At 46.2% G+C, this 21632-nt stretch overlaps 1 protein-coding gene across 3 annotated transcripts in view; it reads left to right on the plus strand.

Annotated features, from left to right (window-relative positions):
• Positions 1-21632, plus strand: part of NCF4 (neutrophil cytosolic factor 4) — a 267387-nt gene that overhangs the window by 216005 nt on the left and 29750 nt on the right. For 2 of the 3 annotated variants that reach the window (XM_069653000.1, XM_069653001.1), the window contains exon 9: positions 21271-21336. In XM_069653000.1, the coding sequence (XP_069509101.1) occupies positions 21271-21336 (66 nt within the window). Of the gene's footprint in view, positions 1-18410; positions 18525-21270; positions 21337-21632 lie in introns of those variants that run through there. The other variant, XM_069653003.1, reaches the window with a different exon arrangement.

Here is a 21632-nt window from a genome sequence, read left to right on the forward strand (position 1 = left end):
GAAAAGGCATCCCTCGCCACTCTGCTTATCAAAAAGCAAGTGTGCACATCACACATCAACCTCATCCCCCGGATGTGAAAGAAGACAACATTGTTATATGTTGGCTAGCCTCTGTTGGGAGGGAGCTGATGGGCGCATTTGAATTGTCTGAGGCAGAGAGGCAATCGAATCTTTTCTTGAAACTAGCAGGTTTAGTTGTTCTGCATTTGTGCAAATATGTTTTACTGCACGCAGGGCCGGCCTTAGCAGCAGCACCCTGGGCTTGTTTAAAAAAGAATTGCACCCCACCCAATCCCCGTGCATCCCGGTCAACAGGCGGAGGGCGGAGTCATTTTCTTCTAACTCCCAGCTCCGGCGTCTAGCAGGGAGTTAATCACTGGAATAGGATGCTCTTGATATGATAGGTTATTTATAACGCGCTTAATACCCAGAGGTTTCTAAGCGCGGACGCTGGAATCGCACCCTTGTTGCTCCGTGCCGTCTTGTTTCCAAGGCAAGCACGTTGCCTTGGAAATCTAAGCTATCCTCATGGTAATGCATGAGCGCCCTATTCCAATGAAAACCGCCTCACTCCCACGTCGGAGCAGGGAGGTAATCACCTCAATAGGGTGCTTGCAGCGTGGGGTGGAGGCTGATGTGTGCATTTGATTTTTCTCAGGCAGAGGTGTGAGGGAAGCCTTTCTTGAAACTAGCAGCTTTAAAGTTTTGCTTCGTTTGTGCAAATACATTTTTCTGCACAAACAGTAACACTTTAAAGCTGCGGTTTTAGGAAAGGCTTCTCTCTCCTCTCTGACTAACAAAAGGCTATGTGCGGAAGCCCCGCCCCTCAGCTCACATTTCCGAAGGGGGCAGGGGGGGCTGAAGTCCGTTTAACCCAATGGCTTTGCGGCCACGTGCACACACATATGGGGATTGGTCATTGCGCACTTCGACCCTCGAGTGCGCGAGCGTTAACTGGGATTTGGTAAGTATCTGGTTGGGTGGCTCTGAAATCCATTGGAGGTGCCCTGACCCAGAAGGGAACGCGTGACTCCACAAGTAGCCCTCACTCAGCCTTTGGTCCCATTTGGAGGGCAAGGCACTTCCATTGGAATGTGCGGTTAGCAGCATTAATTGAGAAATACGCAGTGAATAGACAATCTGCATCGTTCAAACATTGGGCCTCATTACGACCCTTCCGGTCCGGAAAGAACGGTGGTGGTAAATCTGCCACCACCGTTCTTTCCGGACTGGCTGATTAAGGGTCCTGCAGGCAGGAGCTGTCACTGCAACAACGTTGAAGCTGCTTGTTTTGGTGTACATGAAAGTGTCCATATACAACACGGGTGTATGGACACTTCCATTTACACTGGTGGCACTCCTCCAGTTTAACGGCAACAAAAGGGTACCGTAAATGTGCGCTGGTTTAGCGCACATATTAAACTGGAGGAGTGCCACAAGAATAGGCTTCCAAAAAGCCAGTTTACGAATGTGGCGGTTTCTAGGTTGGTTTCCAACCCATCCTAGCAACCGTCACATGTATTCTGAAAGTGGCACATTCCTTCCCACTTCGGAAGAATGCGCCACCTTCAGAATAGGTCTTAAGTACCGAAAAGGTCGTTAAGCCTTTTAACGTCCTTTTCGGTACTTAACACCTACATGAGAATCGGGCCCTATGTGCGGGCAGTGCTGGTCTGCAGGGCCGGCCTTAGAAATCGCAGTGCCACAGGCAGCAAAACCAAAATGTGGCACCCCTCTCCTCCACCCACACGCCCCTGGTCAGGCGGTGGGGGGAGCGCCACATTTTTCCATAGGCACGGCAGGAACCCTATTATTATTAAATGTGCTCCTGCTCCAGAGTGCAGAGCGCATTTAATTTCAATAGGGCGCCTACCGTACCTTCTCCCACCGTACCAGCTTGAGGGAGCCCTTGAAAGACACCCCCTAGTTGGTGTGTCGTGGGGCTAATGGCAGGGCACCCCAGGCGGTCTCCCAGGCGGCCCTGCCCTAAGGCAGGACCTGCTGGTCTGTCCAGGAGGTGCTGTAATTCTGCACCCTGTGACCCAACCCGCCGCGAGTACCAAAGGGGCCAAACCACAATGTGTGAGTGCTGATGCTTCATTCTGGGAGGTGTAGTTAAAGTATCCAAGCTTCCAACATATATTGTGGGAGTAAGAGGGGCCTGACACTGAATTCTGGGAAATGTAGTAAAAGTACAAAGCATCCCAAAGATATTATGATGGAAAGAGGGGCCTGGCACTGTATTATGGGAAACCTAGTAAACCTATCCAAGGGTCCAAAATACACGAGGAGAGAAAGAAGAGAGACCTGGTGCTGCATTCTGGGAAATGTAGTTATTTTTACCTTTATAGCAGCGCGCAAAGCATTAAGGCATCTAGGTGCTAGTTACAGTTACAAGTGCAGTTACAACCTAATAGTAGGTCATGAGTGCATAATCCTGAAAAGCCTCATCCTGTGGTGTCGGGGGCTACGTCAGCCATGCGGGACAGGCATGAAAAGTTACAACATGAGTGCCCAGTCCGGAAAGGCCTCACACAGAGGAGCTGGGGGCTACGTTGTAAGTGGTGCTAAAATGAATAATAACACCATGAGGTTTATTAGGCTAGTAGGGGTTATAAAGCGTTACAAGGTTTCTGGACAAAATATATTGGGTTGTTCGAAAAATGACATCACAGGTACTAAGAAATGCAAAATATTCTGATACGAGTCTCAAGAATGAGAGTGGCAACATGCCCTGCCTACTACTTGGTCCAGGTGACAGAACAGTGGTATAGGGGCAGCACAGCAGGCAGATGTTAGAACAGTAGTAAAAGGCACATGTTGGAGAGGCATCGCTCGGCGGTGCGAACAAATAAGTAGCCCATACTGTACGCATCCTCAGGAGGTAGGTAGTGAATGAAGGCTTGTCCAAATAATCGGAAGAGAATCAGGGCACATACCGTAGAGGGCTGAAGTGCCAGGGCGCTTCCTGGCCCAGCCAGGAGTGGACATGGCCCTTTGTAGGAGGCCCTTATAGGGGGCCGGCTTCGCCAGCCGGCTCCCCTGAAGTGAAGTGTGGAAAACATTACTCCAGCCAACCCGCTGATTGCGGAGGCGGGATCATGAGCATCGGGTCACAGGAAACATTGAGGACGGCAGTGGTGGCCATATTAGATTTGAGCCTGTGCTCCGAAAATACATGTGGTAGCCCAGCAGGACTTACCCGATGGATGAGCACAGTGGTCTGCTGTGCCCGTGGGGCGGGCTCTGGATGTTACTGCAGCCCAGACAGGCGTGGACATGGCCCTTGTAGGAGGCCCTTAGAGGGGGGCCAGCTTCGCCTGCTGGCTCCCCTGGAGTCAAGTGTGAAAAACATTCCCTCAGCCAATATGGCATATAAGGCGGTGCTTGCCACTAAAAAGGCACAATTTGAGAAAGATAACTGGGATGAAATACTAAGATATAGCCTGAATGGTGACCAGGTTAGTTTTTGGAAACATGTGGGTGGCATTGGTCTAGCTTCGGTCAGCCCAGTTTCTAGTCACATTCCCCCAAGAGAATGCTACCAACATTTCAGTAAGTATACTCCATAGGAGAGGGTGATTTTCTACCGCTACCTGTTCAACCTAACAAATTGTATAACGATGAGACGTTCTCAATATTTTTTATAAATAAAGTGAAAGAGGCTATTGCAGGGCTTAGGTGCAAGAAGGCCCCTCGGCCCGACAGCATTCCTATAGACCTCCTTATATTGGCTCCATTATTGACACGAGTATTCAACAAAGTTGCAAGGACAGGGGCGTCCCACAGTCCTGGCGTGATGCTATAATCTTGCCCCTGTTCAAGAACGGCGATAACAAGATCCTGGGGAATTATAGACCTATATACCTGTTGGATGCTGTGGGCAAGGTTTATGTAAAGTTGTTGTTCAGCCTACAATGATGGTCCATTGAGGGTAATCAAGTTAGCCATCTACAGGCCGGGTTCTGCCCAGGTGTCCGCACAGTTGACAGATGTTTCCGGCTCAACGCTGTACTTTCTAAATATGTCACCTTAGAACATTCTAGAATTTATGCAGTTTTTGTGGACCTGCAAACTGCATTTGACAGTGTTTCATGCCACAAACTATGTGTTGAGAGATAAAGGTGCTCTGGGTCCTTTCATGGATAATATTCAGTTTCTCTACACTGGAAATAGAAATAGAGCCTCTGTGAGATGGGGACTTGGAGGGGAGGGTACGCCAGGGTGTGTGCTGGCCCCTCTTTTATTTTGTTTATATATAGATGTCATTATTGGGGAACTTCTAGCCCACGGTCTTGAACCCCCCCTAAATTAGGTGCAGATACATTTCCAGCACTTTGTTATCCACTAGCCCCATAGGCCTGAGACATCACTGTAGGTATTTTTCAGGAAGTGCAAAGAAGTTTTTTTGGTGCTTAACTTGGAAGAAAAGAAAGTAATGTTTTTTGGCCGAAAAAAATCAAGTTAAGGGTCTCAGTTGACGGCTGTATTTTAGAGCAGGTAATTATTATGATTGCCCAGGGATAAGGTTGGCAGAGGACCTGACATGGTCGGGTCAACTCGTTAAATCGGAGGCAACCCTGGTGAAATACAGCGGTGGAATCCGTAGGTTTTATAATAACCACGGCAGAGGAGCAGTCTCCCCTGCATTTAAACTCTATAGGGCCCAAGCCTGGACTGCAACCTCGTATGGAGCTGAATTATGGGGTCACCGTTTTCTTGCACAGCTAAATGGGTAATGTCACCCTCACAATTACGAATGCCGAAAATGCAGACTTTTTTATTTAGACCCGCCTTGCACCATATATAAGTGGGGGGGGTAGGTAATATAATGGTAATATGGGTGCTACGGCGGTCTACCCCCGCATATGTATGTGGTGTAAGGCGGGTTTAAAAAAAAATAACAAAAAAAAGTCAGCCTTTTCGGCCATCGTAATAATAGTGGTCACAAAAATCACATAGATCTGCTAAATGTGGTTGCTAACGTTTTTCTGCAGGCTTTACTTATGCGTCCAAATGGTGCTCCCGTCGTCAGTTTGCGCTGGGTATGTAATCTTAATCCCATCGCCGAACTTCTGAAAAACAAGCCGTTGACTTATTGGTCTAGATAAAAGAACATTCCAGAACTTGCAAAGTATAGAGATGCTTTAACAAGTTTATTGAACGTTTCCAGCTCTGGCTCTCTACCATGGTTTAGGTTTATTCGTAACAGGCTGTTGATTTAGGTTTGTCTGCACTTTGGTCTAATATCATAGGGTTGCCAGCGAGTTCCCGGGTATTGGTTAAAATGATGTGTAACGTTTCATCTACTGGGAATATGAAAAGGGCATGCAGAATTCTGTCTCCCGGAGTGGTGTACTTACAAGTAAAGCAGGTGGAGGGCATTCAGCCCTACTTAGACTGTGTGACGCCTGCCTATGCAAGTGCGCTATATCTTCGGCGGAGGGATATAAGGCAGCTTGATGCCGCATTAGCCTATTAACAGAGTACTATAGATTTGAATGCAGTACATTTTTATTTCTAAATACTTGGATAGGGCCTGGATGAGAAGGTCAAGGTTTGTGAACTGTGGATGAAATGTTTTTTTACCAAGTCATGTGTTTTTTAACAATGTTCAACATTTACTGTGATTTATTGTTGCTTTTGTGGTTATACTCTGAATAAGCTATGTTTGAACGCATTACCCCAGCCAATCCGCCGATTGCCGAGGCAGGATCATAAGCATCGGGTCACAGGAATCATTGAGGATGGTAGCAGCAGCCATATTAGATTGGAGCCAGTGCTCTGAAAATGTATGCACCAGCCCAGCAGGGCTTACCTGATGGATGTTCTCCCCGGAGCACAGTGGTCTGCTGTGCACATGGGGTGGGCTCTGGATGTTACTGCAGCCCAGACAGGAGTGGACATGGCCCTTGTAGGAGGCCCTTAGAGGGGGCTGGCTTCACCTGCTGGGCCCCCTGCAGGTAAGTGTGAAAAACATCACCCCAGCCAATCTGCTGATTGCGGAGGCGGGATCATGAGCATCGGATCACAGGAAACATTGAGGATGGCAGCAGTAGACATATTAGATTGGAGCCAGCTCTCCGAAAATGCATGTTGAAGCCCAGCAGGGCTTAACTGATGGATGTTCTCCTCAGAGCACAGTGGTTCACTGTGCCTGTGGGGTGGGCTCTGGATGTTACTGTATGATATGATAGTTTATTAAATTGCGGCCATACACAAGTGTTTCAGTGCGCGACGAGGCAAGGGAGGAAAAAAAACAACAATCTTACTAAGCCCAGTGACATTGAGAACGCGGAAGTACAGGAGAGAGGGAGGGCGGAAAGTGCAAGGGGTAGGTGAGGAGTGGAAAGTGCTGAACACGTGATCAAAACAGCAACAAAAGTTAGTGCAGGCAGCAGGTGGCAAGTGCAATAATGAAGGGCAGACAGCGGGTGTCTGATAAGTGCAGTTAAGGGGACTGTAAGGTTGCAGCTACAGACCCAGGGGCAAGGGTCGGGGGAGGCAGTGCGGGTATGCAGATGGGTGGGCAGGGATCTGGGCCAAATACAGAGGGTAGCCAGGAGCCCAGTGCAGAAACAGACAGAGATCAGCAGTGGAGAGGAAGAGAGAAGGCAGAAGCAAAGTGGAAGGTCTTGAGGTGCTTCCAGAACCGAAGATGGTTCTCCTCGAGTTTCAGGGAGGCAGGGAGGCCGTTCCAGAGGAGGGCCCCATCCGAAGAAAGAGATCTACCACCAACTTGTTGATTGGAGAAGCGACTGACCCTGAGGGAGTTGGAGGTAGAGGAGCGAACAGCTCGAGTAGGAAGGTATTTCTGGAGGGAGAGTTGAAGTTATTGCGGACCCAGACCTCAGAAGGCCTTGTGGACAATGCAGAGGGTCTTGAACTTAATTAAGTTACTTAAAGTAGTAAAAATGCCAACGCATCCAAAAGGCAATACAGCAAAAATAATAAAGCATCTAAAAGACATACTGAAGATCAGCCTGGTGATGCATTCTGGAAAATGTAGTAACGGTAACAAAGCATGTCTGGGACATTTTGATTCTGCCTAAGAAAAGCATAGCTCAAGTGCTTCACTCTGAGAAGTGGAGTGAAATCCAAATTGTTAAACGCTTGTGAACTGTGACTTGTGCCAATTATGAGGAGAATTAATGGAAGCTATGTGACGGGTAGTAGAAAAATAAAAGCTATTTTGAATTCTGAAAAGCTATTAACAGCGCAAACCTTGAATATGGAGACTTGTTAGACTGTAAGAACCTGAAAGGAGCTGTGGCTGTGATATCAGCGGTTGAAAGGTGGTGTGGCTCTGATATCAGCGGTTGAAAGGAGCTGTGGCTCTGATATCAGCGGATGAAAGGAAGACTCTGAGGGACTAATAACTATGTGAAATTATACATAGTATAAATGTTAACTTGTTTGGCACTAAAAAGCCTAGTCAGGAGACTGAAGAAAATAGCAAACAAAACATTTTTTGACAATGCCATATACTATTGTGAAAACAATACATAAAAAGGACCTTTATGGTTCTTTGTATGCTTCTTGTAACTATTTGTCACAATCCATATCCCTCTAGAACTGTGATCCAGTTAACCGAACCTCCTCCGCCAGTACATTGACTATTTTAACCACAAACAAGATAGGATACAGCACAACATCCAATTCCAAGACAACCTTCTTAAACTTAATATCCACTACACTTCACACAGAAAAATAATCGGTAGAACCAGCCATTACAGGATCCGTCTAATGAATTAGTGCACTCTTTAAAGAGCTGAAGAATTGCATCAATGCACTTCCAGACCTCCCCAACACCTCACTCGTTTGAAGAATACAAGTCAGTCACCCAATTTCTCACCCAATAAATATACACGGTAGGGCACCACATTGACAGCTTCAATCAAGCCACCACCTTTCCTCCCATCTCACCCGGCAACACAACCAGGTGGATTACCTGTCCTATAAATTCCCCAAGGCCACCATCCATGAAGATGGCATCATCACATACACGCTTGAAGAAGCCTTTACTCCTATTCTTAACATAGTCAATGCCAACCCCTCCCAAGCCATCTTTTCTGCTGCACTAAAAACTTGATAGATCCTCCTGTTACTGACTAACCCTTCTGTACCTGGCACCAGATGCCTTGTCAACATCTTACCTATCACACTTCTACAAAATCCATGGTACGCTAACCAAGAAAACTATCATCATTCAACTGCAGGAACAAATCAACAACAGCTGCATTCTACATGACTACCAGTCAGGGTAGAGATCACAAGGCAGCATTAATACAACAATAATCAAAGTCAGTGATAATACGCTACACATTACAGACACTGGTAACTCCCATCTTCTGGCCCTGTCCAACTTCTCAGTAGCCTTCAGCTCCATCTATCATCAAGCCTTGAGCAAAGGTTTATCAATACTCGTGGCTTTATCAGCACTGTACTACAACAGTTCTCCTATAACACTGCCAGCCTCCACCTACTCAGCTAGATGGGGCCAGCAGTTCCCAGCTGTGACCAGTGAATTTCCAAGCCACGTTCTAGTGACTTTTCAAATATGTACTTGTAGCCATGTGATCTTTACCATTTACATGTAACCACTGAATGACTTTGCACCAGTTATGTAACGAAGATCCACCAAAGACCTGGACAAAGCTCTGCATTGAACGTCACAAAAAAACAAGGCTATCCATCGACTCAAAAGTCTGCCTCGACGCAATAACATTTTGGATGTCGAGTGCTTACTTCAAGTTAAAGCTGATGAAGATCAAATTCCTCCTCCTCACAAACAGATCTCGACAAGTCAATATCCAGGCCTGGCTGTTTTACGCACTGCAGAATCCCTGTCTACGCACTGTCTGGCATCATTTTGCCTGAATGGTAGCAACCCACCTCTTGTCCGAATATGTGGTTCAACCTTGCCCTACGGAAGAGTGCCGTGCTCCTCTGAAGCCCACCTCATAAAAAGATCAGCAAATACACCCTGATGGATCAGCATGGACAGCCCCTTGGGCCCAAATCTTCTTCAATACTGCATCTCCTAAAAGGTAATAATAATTGTATTTTATTGTAAGCATTTGTAGGGCACTTACGACCAATGGAGGTACTCAACCACACAGGCCAACAACAAATCATAAATCACGGCAGAAAAATAAAAAAGAGAAATAATCACCAGGTTACCATGCTACTATGTTGAAAAATGAATCACCCCATGATAAGGAATCACTAAACTCCTTTGATTTCTTAGGCAACAAGGAGTGTACCCTTCTCCCCTGCCTAAGTCATACATACAGTCTTGATGGTTCCTCCTTGACTAGCCACACAATCATGAGTCATACCAACTCACTGACTGACTAGCTTCACCCTATCGCAATACAATATAATACACATGTTGAGTCACACGATGATAGGGTGAGCAATAGGGATTCTGCCATCAGGACTTGGTTACTCTTGGTCTGAAAGCAAATTTAACGTAAACATTTTCACTGGACTGGTCCTCAAAGGGATAAAGTCCAGATCCACTGTGACCCCACAAGCATCTGTCTTCAGTGCACACACTTTCCCTATAAGCCACATGGAATCCTTCACCCAGCAGCACCCAGTACCTTCCTGGGGACAAAAAGGGGCAGGCAAGGTGCCAGATTATGGGGTACACTAGCCACAAAGGACACATCCTCACTCGCTTGGAGATCTGATGGAAGGCGTTGCAAACATCTCTATAGTTCATCAGCAAAATGGCTGTCTGGGTAGCCTTGTGTAATAGTGGCAAGGAAACTATTACAATCTCCCTGCTTACATCCAAGAGGAACTGGGCCCTAGCAAGGTAAACTACATATATATTCCATAATGGGTTAGTCCACTAATTGGGTAAGCCATATCTGGTTGCTCCTCCTGAGTCCACCTCTATGTGTAACAAATACAAAGTTTCAGGTTAGCTTAAGATGATTGGCCTATGCAACATAGTGTAAGCTTAGAGTGGAAGGTGATTAGGGATTGAGCAGAAAGAGTCTTCTCAGCCTTGGAGCTTTGGACAGTTACCAGGCCAAGTGCAACTATTGAAGGTAGCGGGAACAACCCAGAGGGTGCTGCATTTTCTCAAAACGTTACCACCTCCACTCTCCTAGGCTTTGAAACAGAACATTCGGTTTTGAACCTGTGTTATGCTTGTATCTTCCTGCCTTGGGTTCGATGGGAAAAGGCTTCTCAGTCTGCCTCAAATTAATAGGCTCTGTTTTAGCAGGTTCACATCACGCGTGTAGGGACCACGAAATGGACTTCTCTGTCTTGCAGTTATGGAGGTTTTTGGTATGTGTTCCTTGCAGGTGTCCTTTTGCTTCTGTTAACTTGAAACCTTTCTCGCTCAGTGTCCTTGATGAGGCTGTGCACTGTGTCTACGCCGAAAGCCTAGCCTGCTTCAGCAGAATCAACCGGTTTGCCTTTCTCTGTGTGCTTGTGTTCATCCTGCCCTTCCCATTCACTCCAATGCTTATGGCCTCCATCTTTATTCGCATGACCGTCCATGTTAGCTGTGGTTGAGCATCAGCAAGTAGTTTATATGTATTCTCATGTGTTTTGCACATTCCGCGTAGCAAAAGGGCATACGTGCATCAGTCCTCTAGCTATGTGAGTCATAAGCATATTCTTTGTGTTTATCAGCAATAAGGCTAAATGTCTGTGCAACTTCGTGGAGGGATGTCTATGTGCTTCATGTCTCACATATCTATGTCATGATGTCAGTCGTGACATCACCAGTGTTCTTCGAGGTTGCAGTCAGTCAATTTGTTCAATTGATGACATCTGTATCTCTTCAAAACTGTCATCCGGGTATGGTCTGAACAGTTATCTGAGAGTGGGATGGGTGTAACGAGAGCCACATTTGAGTCCCCATCTTCAATCCCCCCTCTGGTCGACAAGTCGACCACACTTCCCTGACAACCTTCTCTATTCACGTGTGGTCTTGGTATCCATACTTTCGCCACTCCTCAAAAAATGTCCATGGTACCTCACATGCTTGTCTAAGCTCCATGTCATATAGCAGCAATCTCTATCGGGTTTACACCACACCCATCTTCCCCAGTAGTTGCGTATATCTGGTGGAAAGGAGAATCTTGTACCTGGCGGCAAGAGAGGACACTGCTTCAGGCGTGATTGCACACCCTGAGAGTGTGTGTTTCTCCATCAGCTTTTGTCTCCATATTCAGTAATATTTTCATCCCTATTGTCTTTTTAATAGTCCTCTTACACTGCACTATAGCTACTCTGATTGCGCAGAAGGCAAATAATACAATCAGTACTTTCAGTCCACTAGCCATCCATGATGGTATCCAGGAAAAATGTATGTCAGACAATCTTCATCCTCTCCTATTGGGTTTGTCACCGCCTCCATTTTCACATGCAGGTCTGTAATTGCCTCTATTAGTGTCCCATTCTCTCCATTGTGTGAAGGCACGTACATACAGCAAGAAGCTCTGATATTAGTGCAAGCGCCACCTTCCCTAGCTGTGAGGAGATCCGGAACATATCTGGTCTGTAAGGTCATCAATCTGACAGCTCTCAACTCTTCTTTGATGGTGTTAAACCCATTGAGGGTCGAGTTTATCTTCTGAAACAGTTCCCATCTCGTGATCTGGACCCACTTGGCATTGACATTGGTCTGGGCTCCTGGAACCACTGATGCAAAGAAAATCTCAGTTCGGCTGAATAATCTGTGTTCTGGTGGTATCACATCTAGTGCATCTTCCATCTTTGTTGAAACATAGTTTCCTCTATTTGCTCTCACTAGCTCTGAAGACCTTTTCTTCCTCTGGTGTGAATTCATCTGGGGGAATCCAACTACTTGCATGTCATTTCGAGGCACTACTAAAGCTGGTGTGTACAGTTGTGCCAGAGAGCATATTTGTCCCCAGTTTAGTGGTAGTTGGATCTGCAGGCCCAGTAGTGATCCATTAACACTGCAGTGCAGACCTTCATGCCTGGTATTTTTGATATTTGCTTGCATCCTTTGTTCTCTCCAACCTTCACTGGACCATCATTCTGGAAACACAAGGAAACAGTCTCGATTGGTATGATTGGCATGGGACCTGCTTCATTCTCCACCGAGGTGAGCAGTTTTGCACTTGCTGCCCGCTTCTTGATGCAATCATCATTTTCTTTCTGCAACCCTTCTACTGGAACTGTCAGGAGTGCGTTTTCTTTGCACCCTACTGTTGCTTCCTTCCATCCTTCTCCTGTAAATATGTGTCTGTATACTAGTAGCTGTGGTCTTTCCCAGCATCCTAGCATTCTTCCTATCTCCCTCTGTCCTGTCTTTGGACATTTTAATTCCTTCTATGGCCCTATTCTGGCCTCTCCTTTTCTTCGGGCCATCAGGAACATATTCTATCATCTTATCAGTACTCCAGTAGTCGTCTATCATTTCCTGAGTCTTGATGTAACTATCTTCATATGGGTTAAGAAGGAGTGTTTCCAGTCTCACTGCGCCAACACATACAAATTTAAGACACTGCTTAGTTTGCAGTTTTATTAGGTGAGTATGGTACAGCCTAACACGTGTTTCGAGCAACACTGCTCTTCCTCTGAGGCTTGGATTGATTGTTGAACATACGTGATTACGTATTGTAGATGTACTGAAGGTACAACCTTGTTATATTCCTCGCAATTGCGGAAAGCTACCCAGTTAATATATCCGACCCGGTGGTCCGAACTGAACGTATCTATTCCCCCCATATGGGAACGTCTTCTGTGACATCCATCTTAATGTGGCCCCTCTTCCTTGGAATGAGCCCCTTGCTGTGCAGAGCGACGGTGCAGGAGGCATTGCGCCATGACTGTTGGGACATCGGTTGCTATGAATGTTCTGGAGGTACTCATGGCATAGGGGATGAGAGCGCACACATAGCAGCTCTCCTTCATTGCCTCTCTCCCCACCATGGTCATGTGCTTGTACCACACATTTTTAGGCACGTGGGCCAAATCAGCTAGGTATGAATTTATATGTTCAAAATCTAAATCTGTGCTTTGCCTGAATCTCTTTACATCTCGAACAGCGCTGGTTACCCACCCAGATATGGCTTCAGTGAGAGCAGGAAGTAGGGTTGTCTTAACATGTATTAAAGTGTGGGCATGTGATAATACAACCTTTTGTAGTGCAAAGAGGTTAAAGAGATAGATACAACAGAAAGCACACAATATGAACACGATAGATCTTGTCATAGTTGCCATCTTCCGTAATGCCGGGTGGTTTTTATATTGTACGTAAAGTTCATGAGACCACTTGAAAAGGTCCTTGAAATGCACCATTACTATTTTGTTGTTAGTTCCTACGGTAATAATGAGACAATGCAGCAAAAAACATGCACTTCCAGACAAGCTGCACTTTGGCACTTTTAAGCAATGCAATAACAGGTGTATCACCTTGGGTTAGTATTGAGTAAGCGTGTGCTAAGTAAAGAAGGAAAGCATAAAAGAACACCTGAGGTGGAATCATCTTTCCGTATGTGGATTCAAGTTTGGAAAAGATTGTGCAGTTATAGGACCATTAGAGATGGTCAGCCCATACTTTCCCAATGATTAGCTAATGTAAGAAAAGGACAGTGTGCCTAATCTTTCTTTTCATTCAGTTCATGTCTAGCTCTAGTCATTTACCAGGTTTGCATCCACTGAAGTGTTTCTTCTTCTTCTTGTTCTTCTTCTTGCATCAAATCGTCTACCTATTTGGTCAAGGAGGTCTCACCTCTGCAGGACTTGAAGTCTCCAAGGTAGATACATGTCTTCTTTCCCATAAGCTTTATATCCTTGTCTGTTGCTTGTTCTATGAAATAGGGGCCCTCAAACCTGGGCTTGTACCAGGACCAAACAAAGTGACACGGATACTTTGGGTCCTCTGGGTAGAGAGGTGGTTGCTTAAGCAGCTCAGAGTCTGTTACTGGTGCATTATCTTCCTCATCCTTCTCTAACCTCATCCACCGGCACAATTGAGAGATAAAAGAAGCACTAGCCATCATTGAAGCAAGGTATTCGTGCATTTCATCACCTAAGACAGTGGCTGTACTCTGGGTATCTGTCAGCGTTCTAGTGGGAAGAGCAAGCGGGAGTCGCAGATAGTCCTGTCACCACCTCATGAGTGGTTAAATGGTGGTCGGATCCAGTTTGATAGTGCAATGCAAACAAGGCTAGGGGTAGGTAATGTAGCCATCCCTTCTCCAGTGTTGCTTTTATTTTGCCTATTTTTTTCCTTGAGCAAGCCATTGAGAGGTTCACAAATTCCATTAGCTTGTGTGGGATAAGCACAGGAAAACCTATGCTTAATCCCCAGCAGGGCTGTGATGTGCTCAAAGGTTTTCTTTACAAATTGAGGCACGTTGTCTGAATGCAGGACCTCGCAAACCCCACATCGTGGGAACACCTCTCTGGCGAGGGATTCTGCAGCACTGAGGACATCAGGGTGTGAGCTTGGACCAGCTTCGATCCAGCGAGAAAAAGGCATACCACTACGATCATGTAGCAGTACCCTTGGCAAACTTGGATCATGTCTACATAATCTACGTGGAAATGTTGAAAAGACCCATTAGGGCGTGGTATTGCTCCTCGCACTATGCGCAACGTGTGACCAGCATTGAACTTTTTACATACTATACAAGTGCCGTAAAAGTGGCAATGTATTCCGCCAGATTGCGACAGAACCAATCTTCCCCAATATGTGCAGCAAGAACATCCTTACTATGAGTCGGTTAGTGTAGCTGTGTAAGCTCAACCTGAAACAATGTTGCAGGAATCATCAGCTTTCATCTGCTCTTCTGTCGCCACAATGCATCTCTAGGGGATATTGAACATCCTTTCTTCACCCACAATTTTTTCTCTTCGATGGGTGCTCGCCCATGAAATTCCACTATTTGGGTAACGAGCAATGAACTATACCCTTCCCTCAATATCATCGTCCACACTTGTAAGCGTGTTTTAGATGGGGTGTCAAATGCATTTATTTCTGTAAAATATGCCGCTTGCTTTGCTTTTGTGTCTACTGCTTCGTTGCTGCAGGAGATCATCGTGTGTGCCTGACACTTCACAACCGCTGTGGCTGATGGGAGTTGTAGTGCGTCTATGAGTCTGGCCAACAGGGGCACATGCTGTACTGGTGTCCCGTCAGCATGTGTCAAGACTCGAGGTCCACGTAGATTAGTATACCTCTGTCCCCAAGCACCAGTCAGAGAGATAACAGTAAGTACTCGCTTACCAGTTATTGGGGCCACAGGTGGCAGGAACAGTAAACACCAGGTCCCAGGTAGCTGCAAAGGGAAACAAGTGTGTTAACATAAAGCACTTATGGCAATCTCAAATAATGTGAATAGTATGGGAAAACACGGTTGTCCTGGAAGGAACTGTGGGGAAGATGGATCAATCCAGAGGCAGGGCAAGTATCCAAAGTCCAAGTAACCAAGATGAACACCAAAGCCAAAAAACAAGACAGAGAGGAGGTCCTTGAATCATTAGCCAAGGTCAGAGCAGTTAGAGCAAATCCATCCAAAGAATATCATAGTGTTAGAGGGCAAACAAAGGCAGTCCAGGTGCAGAAAAAACAAGGTCAAAGTCCAGGAATACAGAACAGAGCACTGCTCGAAGCACAAGCTAAACGCTGCAAAAATGAACAGCTGAGAAGCCCCAAGCATTGTACTTTGTGTCCCTTTATGCCAGTGAGAACAGGTCATGTGAGCGGGAACTCCGCGTAACATGAGTGTCACTTGGGCGTGTCTTCTGCGTAGCATGAGTGTCACGTGGGCGTTTCTTCTGCGAAGGGCGTGTAAGCAGACACGATGGTAACCGCCACTGATGTAGCGGCTAGTTCGCCAGCTCTGCCGTGACGGGTGATCTGCCCTGGATGGTTGTTGCGTCTGGCGATGCTGACGGTGCCACATGGAGTGAACCTTGCTGGATGGTGCGGATGGTGCAGAGCGATGACAGGCCCGACATGGTGCCTGGTGGGTGGGTGAGTACTGCAATGTCTTTCTGATGGGGACTGTGACAGCATGTCAGTAGCCCCTCCTTTTCCAATATGACAGTCCGGAATGTACTGTGGACATCAGGTAGGCGGAGTCAAAGTGCACAGTGATCTCCTCGGCCTCATGCACTTCCAATGTCATTATAAGAGCTACTAATTCTGCTGCTTGCGCTGATAAATGTGATGGCAACCTTGCCCTTGACACTACTTCAACTCTCTTCCCTGTCGACTGATCTATAGTTGCCGACCTGTTAATAAAAAGCAACTCCCCTCCTTCAAGGGCATTCTCCCCTACTCTGGGGATGTTGTCATACTGTTCTGTATATGTAGTACAGTCATGTACATAATCTCCCTCCTCTACTGGTTCAGCTATAAACGTTGCTGGATTTACAATTCAGCACCTCACTATTTTCATTGCCGGATTCAAGATGGTTTCAATGCTCTCTGCGTGGTCAACTTGCTCTTAGACTTTTCAAGAAGAGCACAAAGGGCATGCTCCACGTAAAGTGTGATACTGCACCGCATTGTGATACTTGCAGATTTCTCCACTGCAAATGCAGCAGCAGCCACCAATGCCTGTTCGCAAGGATTGTGTCCTTTCAATGCTGGGTCTAAATTTCCACTATAATACGCCATTGGTTTATGTAAGGCTGTCTTTTGTTTAAGCACCACCTTCATCACTACCCCATTGGAGTGTGAGAACAGATAGAATTATTCACTGTAATAGGGACTTCATAACATTAGGACTGTGCATATTGCCCATTTCAATTCCTCAAATGCTTCATTCATCTCCTCTGTCCATGTCAATTTACCGCCCCCCCTCTCGGCCTCCCAGAGCCCACCTAAAAGGGGTCTTGTGTACGTACTATAACCGAACTCCCAGGCCCGGAAATAATTACATGATACCTAAGAATTGCTGCATTTCCCTTACCGTCCATGGCGGAGGTGTTCTGAAGATTGCCTCAGCTTTTTCGGAAGGGTCACCCTCCTTCCTTCCTGTCATATTAACTGTCCAATGCACAACACCTCGCTTTGGCAATATTGCAGCCTCTGTCTACCTTGTAACCCTTTTCTGCTAACACTGTCAACCACTGTATTGAAACATTTTGACACTGTTCTTCTGTTCTACTGCAAACTAATATATAATCTTCGTACTGACTAACTGTGCTGTCCAGATGTATGTTCCCTAGGTCCCTTTGGAGGACCCTATTGAATAAAGAGGGTGATTCACAATAGAAGGCTTGTGTGTTTCCACTTTTACTTCTGTATATAAATGATGTAAAATCCTGTGATTCCTCATGAAGCGGTATAGAGAAGAAAGTGTTCTTCAAATCAATCACTGTGAAATGGGTTGCTTCTGAAGGAATGCTACACAGTATTGCTGCTGGGTTCGGAACTAACGGAAACTCTGTTTCAACAATATGGTTCAGCGGGCACAAGTCCTGAATAAAGCGCCAGAATCCCCATGTTGCCTTCTTCACAGGGTGCACAGCTGTGTTACACTGCGATTCTGAAGGCACCAAGATCCATTGCTGCAATAACGTAGAAATTGTCTAAAAAATTCCTTTGTCTGCCTCCCTGGACAAAGGATATTGTTTTTCCCTTGGTAAGATAGCCCCTGACTTAAGCTTGATATTAACAGCTCCTACTCCCTTTAGCAGGTCAACGTCATACAGACTGTTGGTCCATAAGACGCTTGGTACCTGGACTAGGTCTTCCTCGAGAAATGGCGGTGGTGCCTTTTTCAGCAAGGCCATTCTCTGTGGTACCTCCCTATAATGTATTCTCACCCAATAGGTAATGCTTATGAAGAACACTGTCCCGAGGTCTGAACGGTCATTGGAACAGTTATTCATCTATCAAGTCAGACAGCCTTTGGCCTTCTCCTACCGCGATTACTGCTCTGCCTGCCCATCCTATATCATCAGTCCTGTGTAGTACTATCCTCTCATCCCTTACTATAAATGTCTCTAGTTCTAGTGGGAACACTTGTCCCTCCTTCTCATCTAATGAGTCTCTGGCCTGAACAGAAATTCATTGGGTAAACAAAGTAGTTTGCCCTATATCCCTGGAAGCCATGATAACATTACCTCCACTCCATATTGGATTAACTCAGGACTGGCACCCTCCTCTGCACAGTCTGACCACAAAATGCCTGAATGTGTTCTCATACATTCATGTAGTGAATTCCTGGAGCTTGAGCATACTATCCCCTGCTCTGTGAATGGAATGGTCATGTTTAGTCTGCTCATCATGTCCCTACCCATTATGTTGACTGGTGTCTGTCAGGAATATAACAGTGTCATGGTCAGGTCATGTTCTCCTAGCCTTCTGTAGCCTTCTTTAGCCCCAGAAAAATCCCTGCGCATTCATATCAATGCCTGACATTGGGTATCTCCCTTCCCTAATACAGGATCTGGTTGCCCCCATATCCACGAGAAAGGAAAATGTCTTGCCACCTATGGTCAACCCTGCACATGGTTCCTTGTTCGAGTCGGGTGTAACGGCCAGGATTGAAGACATCAGGTCTGTCTGTGGGCTGTCTATTGTGGATACAGAGTCATCCCTGTCTGTGTGAAAGGGTTACCCCCACCACAGTCACTCCCCCTAGTTTCCGTGTGGGAGTCTGCATCACAGAGTCTGAGTGTGTCACGGCTTCAATGCTCTGCTGTGCCAGTGCTTGCAGTACTGGTTGTGGTGACTGTGTGTATTTTTGTGTCTGTGGTGCGTACACCATGGGCTGTTCTGATTTTACTGGTACACCTTGTGTTGGTGCCGGTTGCGTTGCATATATCTGTGTGTGATCTTGGGCATAGTAGTCAGGCTGTTCTGTCTGGTATGTCATCCCCCCATTCTGCTGTGCTCCACCTCTGCTCTTGCACAGTCACGATGTATGCCCTATACTACCACAAGTCCAACATTGTGGTGGACCCACCCAGGGGTCTCTGCTGTCCTCCATCAAACCCTTCTCCACCATGCTGCATTGGGTGTCCAAACCCTCTCCCCAGAGCATTCCTCCCATTCTTCGTGGCGAATAATTGGTGTCTCCTCTCCCTGCAAAACCTTACCTACCATCATTTGTCGATTTTGTGAACTCTGAGTAAATACTCCCTCTCCACTTGTCAACATCGCCCCTTCCATTGTATACTTGGATAGCTTTTTCTGCACTAATTTTGCTTCCTCCTGCTTCCTTTCCTCGTGTCTCTTCCTGGCATTCTCCTGCAGTAGTCGGCAATAATGCACTGTAGTCAACTGAATTTCTGACCATGGCTTCGCTTATATCTCTACTAATTTCTTTAGTTTCTTCTGTACCTGCTCTGGTAGCCCTTGGCTTAATATATGATAGAATAGTCCTATTGTTTTATCCCACGGCTCTCTCGTCTTGAGACGCCAACGTTCTTGTATTTGCTGAATATACTGAAGTGGCTCTTCGTCCTCACGCATTTTGCGTGCCATAATCTCGCTTATGTCAGATGTGTCTGGGTACTGTACTCTTCAAGCTTGCCATACGGCTGTTCTGCAGTTATTAAAAGGTGCGCCTTTGTGCGCCGTGTGCAGTGCTGTCACTCCGGGATACTGTGCCCATTTCCAAACATTGTCTGCTACTTCCCCAAGAATGGCCGAGAGTAAGCTTTTGATGTCACCCACTACCAGTGTCGTCCCTGCTGCCAACTGTTATAACTCATATATCCATTTCCCCACTCCTGCAGTCAATGAGGGCAACTTGCACCTCAGATTATCCTTGTCTATCTGTTGCTATGGTATATATTGCGGTCGTCCACCACCCTTTTCTAGCAACGGAAATTGTGTCAAGTGTACTCCCCTATTGTGTCTTTCTAGGTCTTTGGTAGCCGTAAACGCTTTCGTCATACTCACTCTTTTCCATGCCGGTAAAGCTCTTAGCCTCTGTGAATACAGAGTAAATTTGTCTGCACTATGTGATCTGTCTTTGGGACGCTCAAGACGTCTTTTTGGTTTTAGTTTGCATTTCCCAGTGTCTTCATCTCTAACCCACAGTGTCTCCCTTTCTGGGCTTAATTTCTTTCATGGGCGACTAGGTCTCCCCCTTCATCATCGGCACTTTCCAGAGGGCAAGTAGGGCAAGTAGACATTCATGGGAGAGCCCATCCTGGTGAAAGGACCTAAAAAGTAGATTTGAATTATAGACTACATCAGGAGTCCTAGTCCTACATGATCCCCTCCCAAAAGGAGCTAAAGCTTCTTGTCCCTTCCGTTTACACTTTCTACCCTGGAATTTGGTGACACAGGAGACAGCTGTGGGATGGTGTCTCTCACAGCGTGCTTCCCCTGATGCTCCCCTTCCAGATGTGCGGCCTATTTTTACAGAAAGGATGTCTTGTAGTGGCAAGTATCTGTCAATGTAAGCTAGCCACAGGCAGGTGACTCATCATGCTTGTCTGCTGGGATTCTCATTCGGCACAAAATGGATGCCAATGAGTCTTTCCCAGGTACATGCTGCGTTGCCAAAAGCCAACCAGTATTCTGCAGGAAGGAGACATAAACCTTCCACATCTCCAAAAGTGACCCTGGCAGGTCCTCCATGGTCAACACCATTTTTTGTGGCCATAACATGTGAGAATGTCTCCACCAGAAGTGAATGTAAACAAAACCTCCTGGAGTCCCACAGAGCCAACAATCGCTGTTGAGTTACAGGTCAACAGGTTTTCAAAAAGCCAAAATTATTAACAAACTGACAGAGACAGGGTCTGCAGATGGATTCTCATCAATTCAGGGAAATCTTCTTTCTTTATTTCTCTCTCTCTCTCTCTCTCTCTCTCTCTCTCTCTCTCTCTCTCTCTCTCTCTCTCTCTCTCTCTCTTTCTCTTTTTCTCTCTTTCTTTATTTATTTCTTTATTTCTTTCTTTCTCTCTCCCTCTCTCTCTCTCGTTTTCACTCTCTCATATCCCTGCAATACCCCGAGGATCAGTCATCCCACACACGCACACAATATCTCACCTTCCCAGAGTGAGATGTTGGGTGGTATAAGTTTAGGCAAAAGCAGACAACGAAGCATCAGAGTCTGTCCACAGTCCACCATTGAGCAAAGACTGGATGGTGACAAACATGTCAGGTGAAGGGAGTGCATGCTGATGGGTGGTTGGGGAATGAAGTGTGAATGAAGGGGAAGTTTGGTGTAACGGAATGTCAGGTGAGTGATTAGTCATGTGATGGGGTGTCAAGTGAAGTGGATAGTTGATTGAGAGAGAAGCCCGATTATTTGACCTGTTTCTGATGACATTTTTCCCTCTTAGGGATATTGCTATCGAGGACGACGTCAACATAACACCCTCTTTGGGAGAGCTGCAAGAATTAATCAGGTAAAGCATCAAACCTAGGCTGGCATACAAAAGTACTCTGAGATAATCACTTCAAAGCACATCAAGCTACCACCCCAAGTACACATAACCAAACACACCAAATATACCCTTCTGTCCTGCTCTCTGGTCATTCCACCCTGGTTAGTAACCCTGCTTACTCTTTAAAACCCCAGTCACACTCATGGGAGACTTCATCCACCCAAACATGACCGAGGTTCACAGACTTCAGCTTAACCTCCCTCTCTCTGACCACTTACTGGTTGTCCTTCAAAACCAGCCTACATGCAGCAATGGGG

Source organism: Ambystoma mexicanum, chromosome 3q, assembly GCF_040938575.1.
Source record: "Ambystoma mexicanum isolate Mex_15411 chromosome 3q, UKY_AmexF1_1, whole genome shotgun sequence".
Classification (NCBI taxonomy): Eukaryota; Metazoa; Chordata; class Amphibia; order Caudata; family Ambystomatidae; genus Ambystoma; species Ambystoma mexicanum.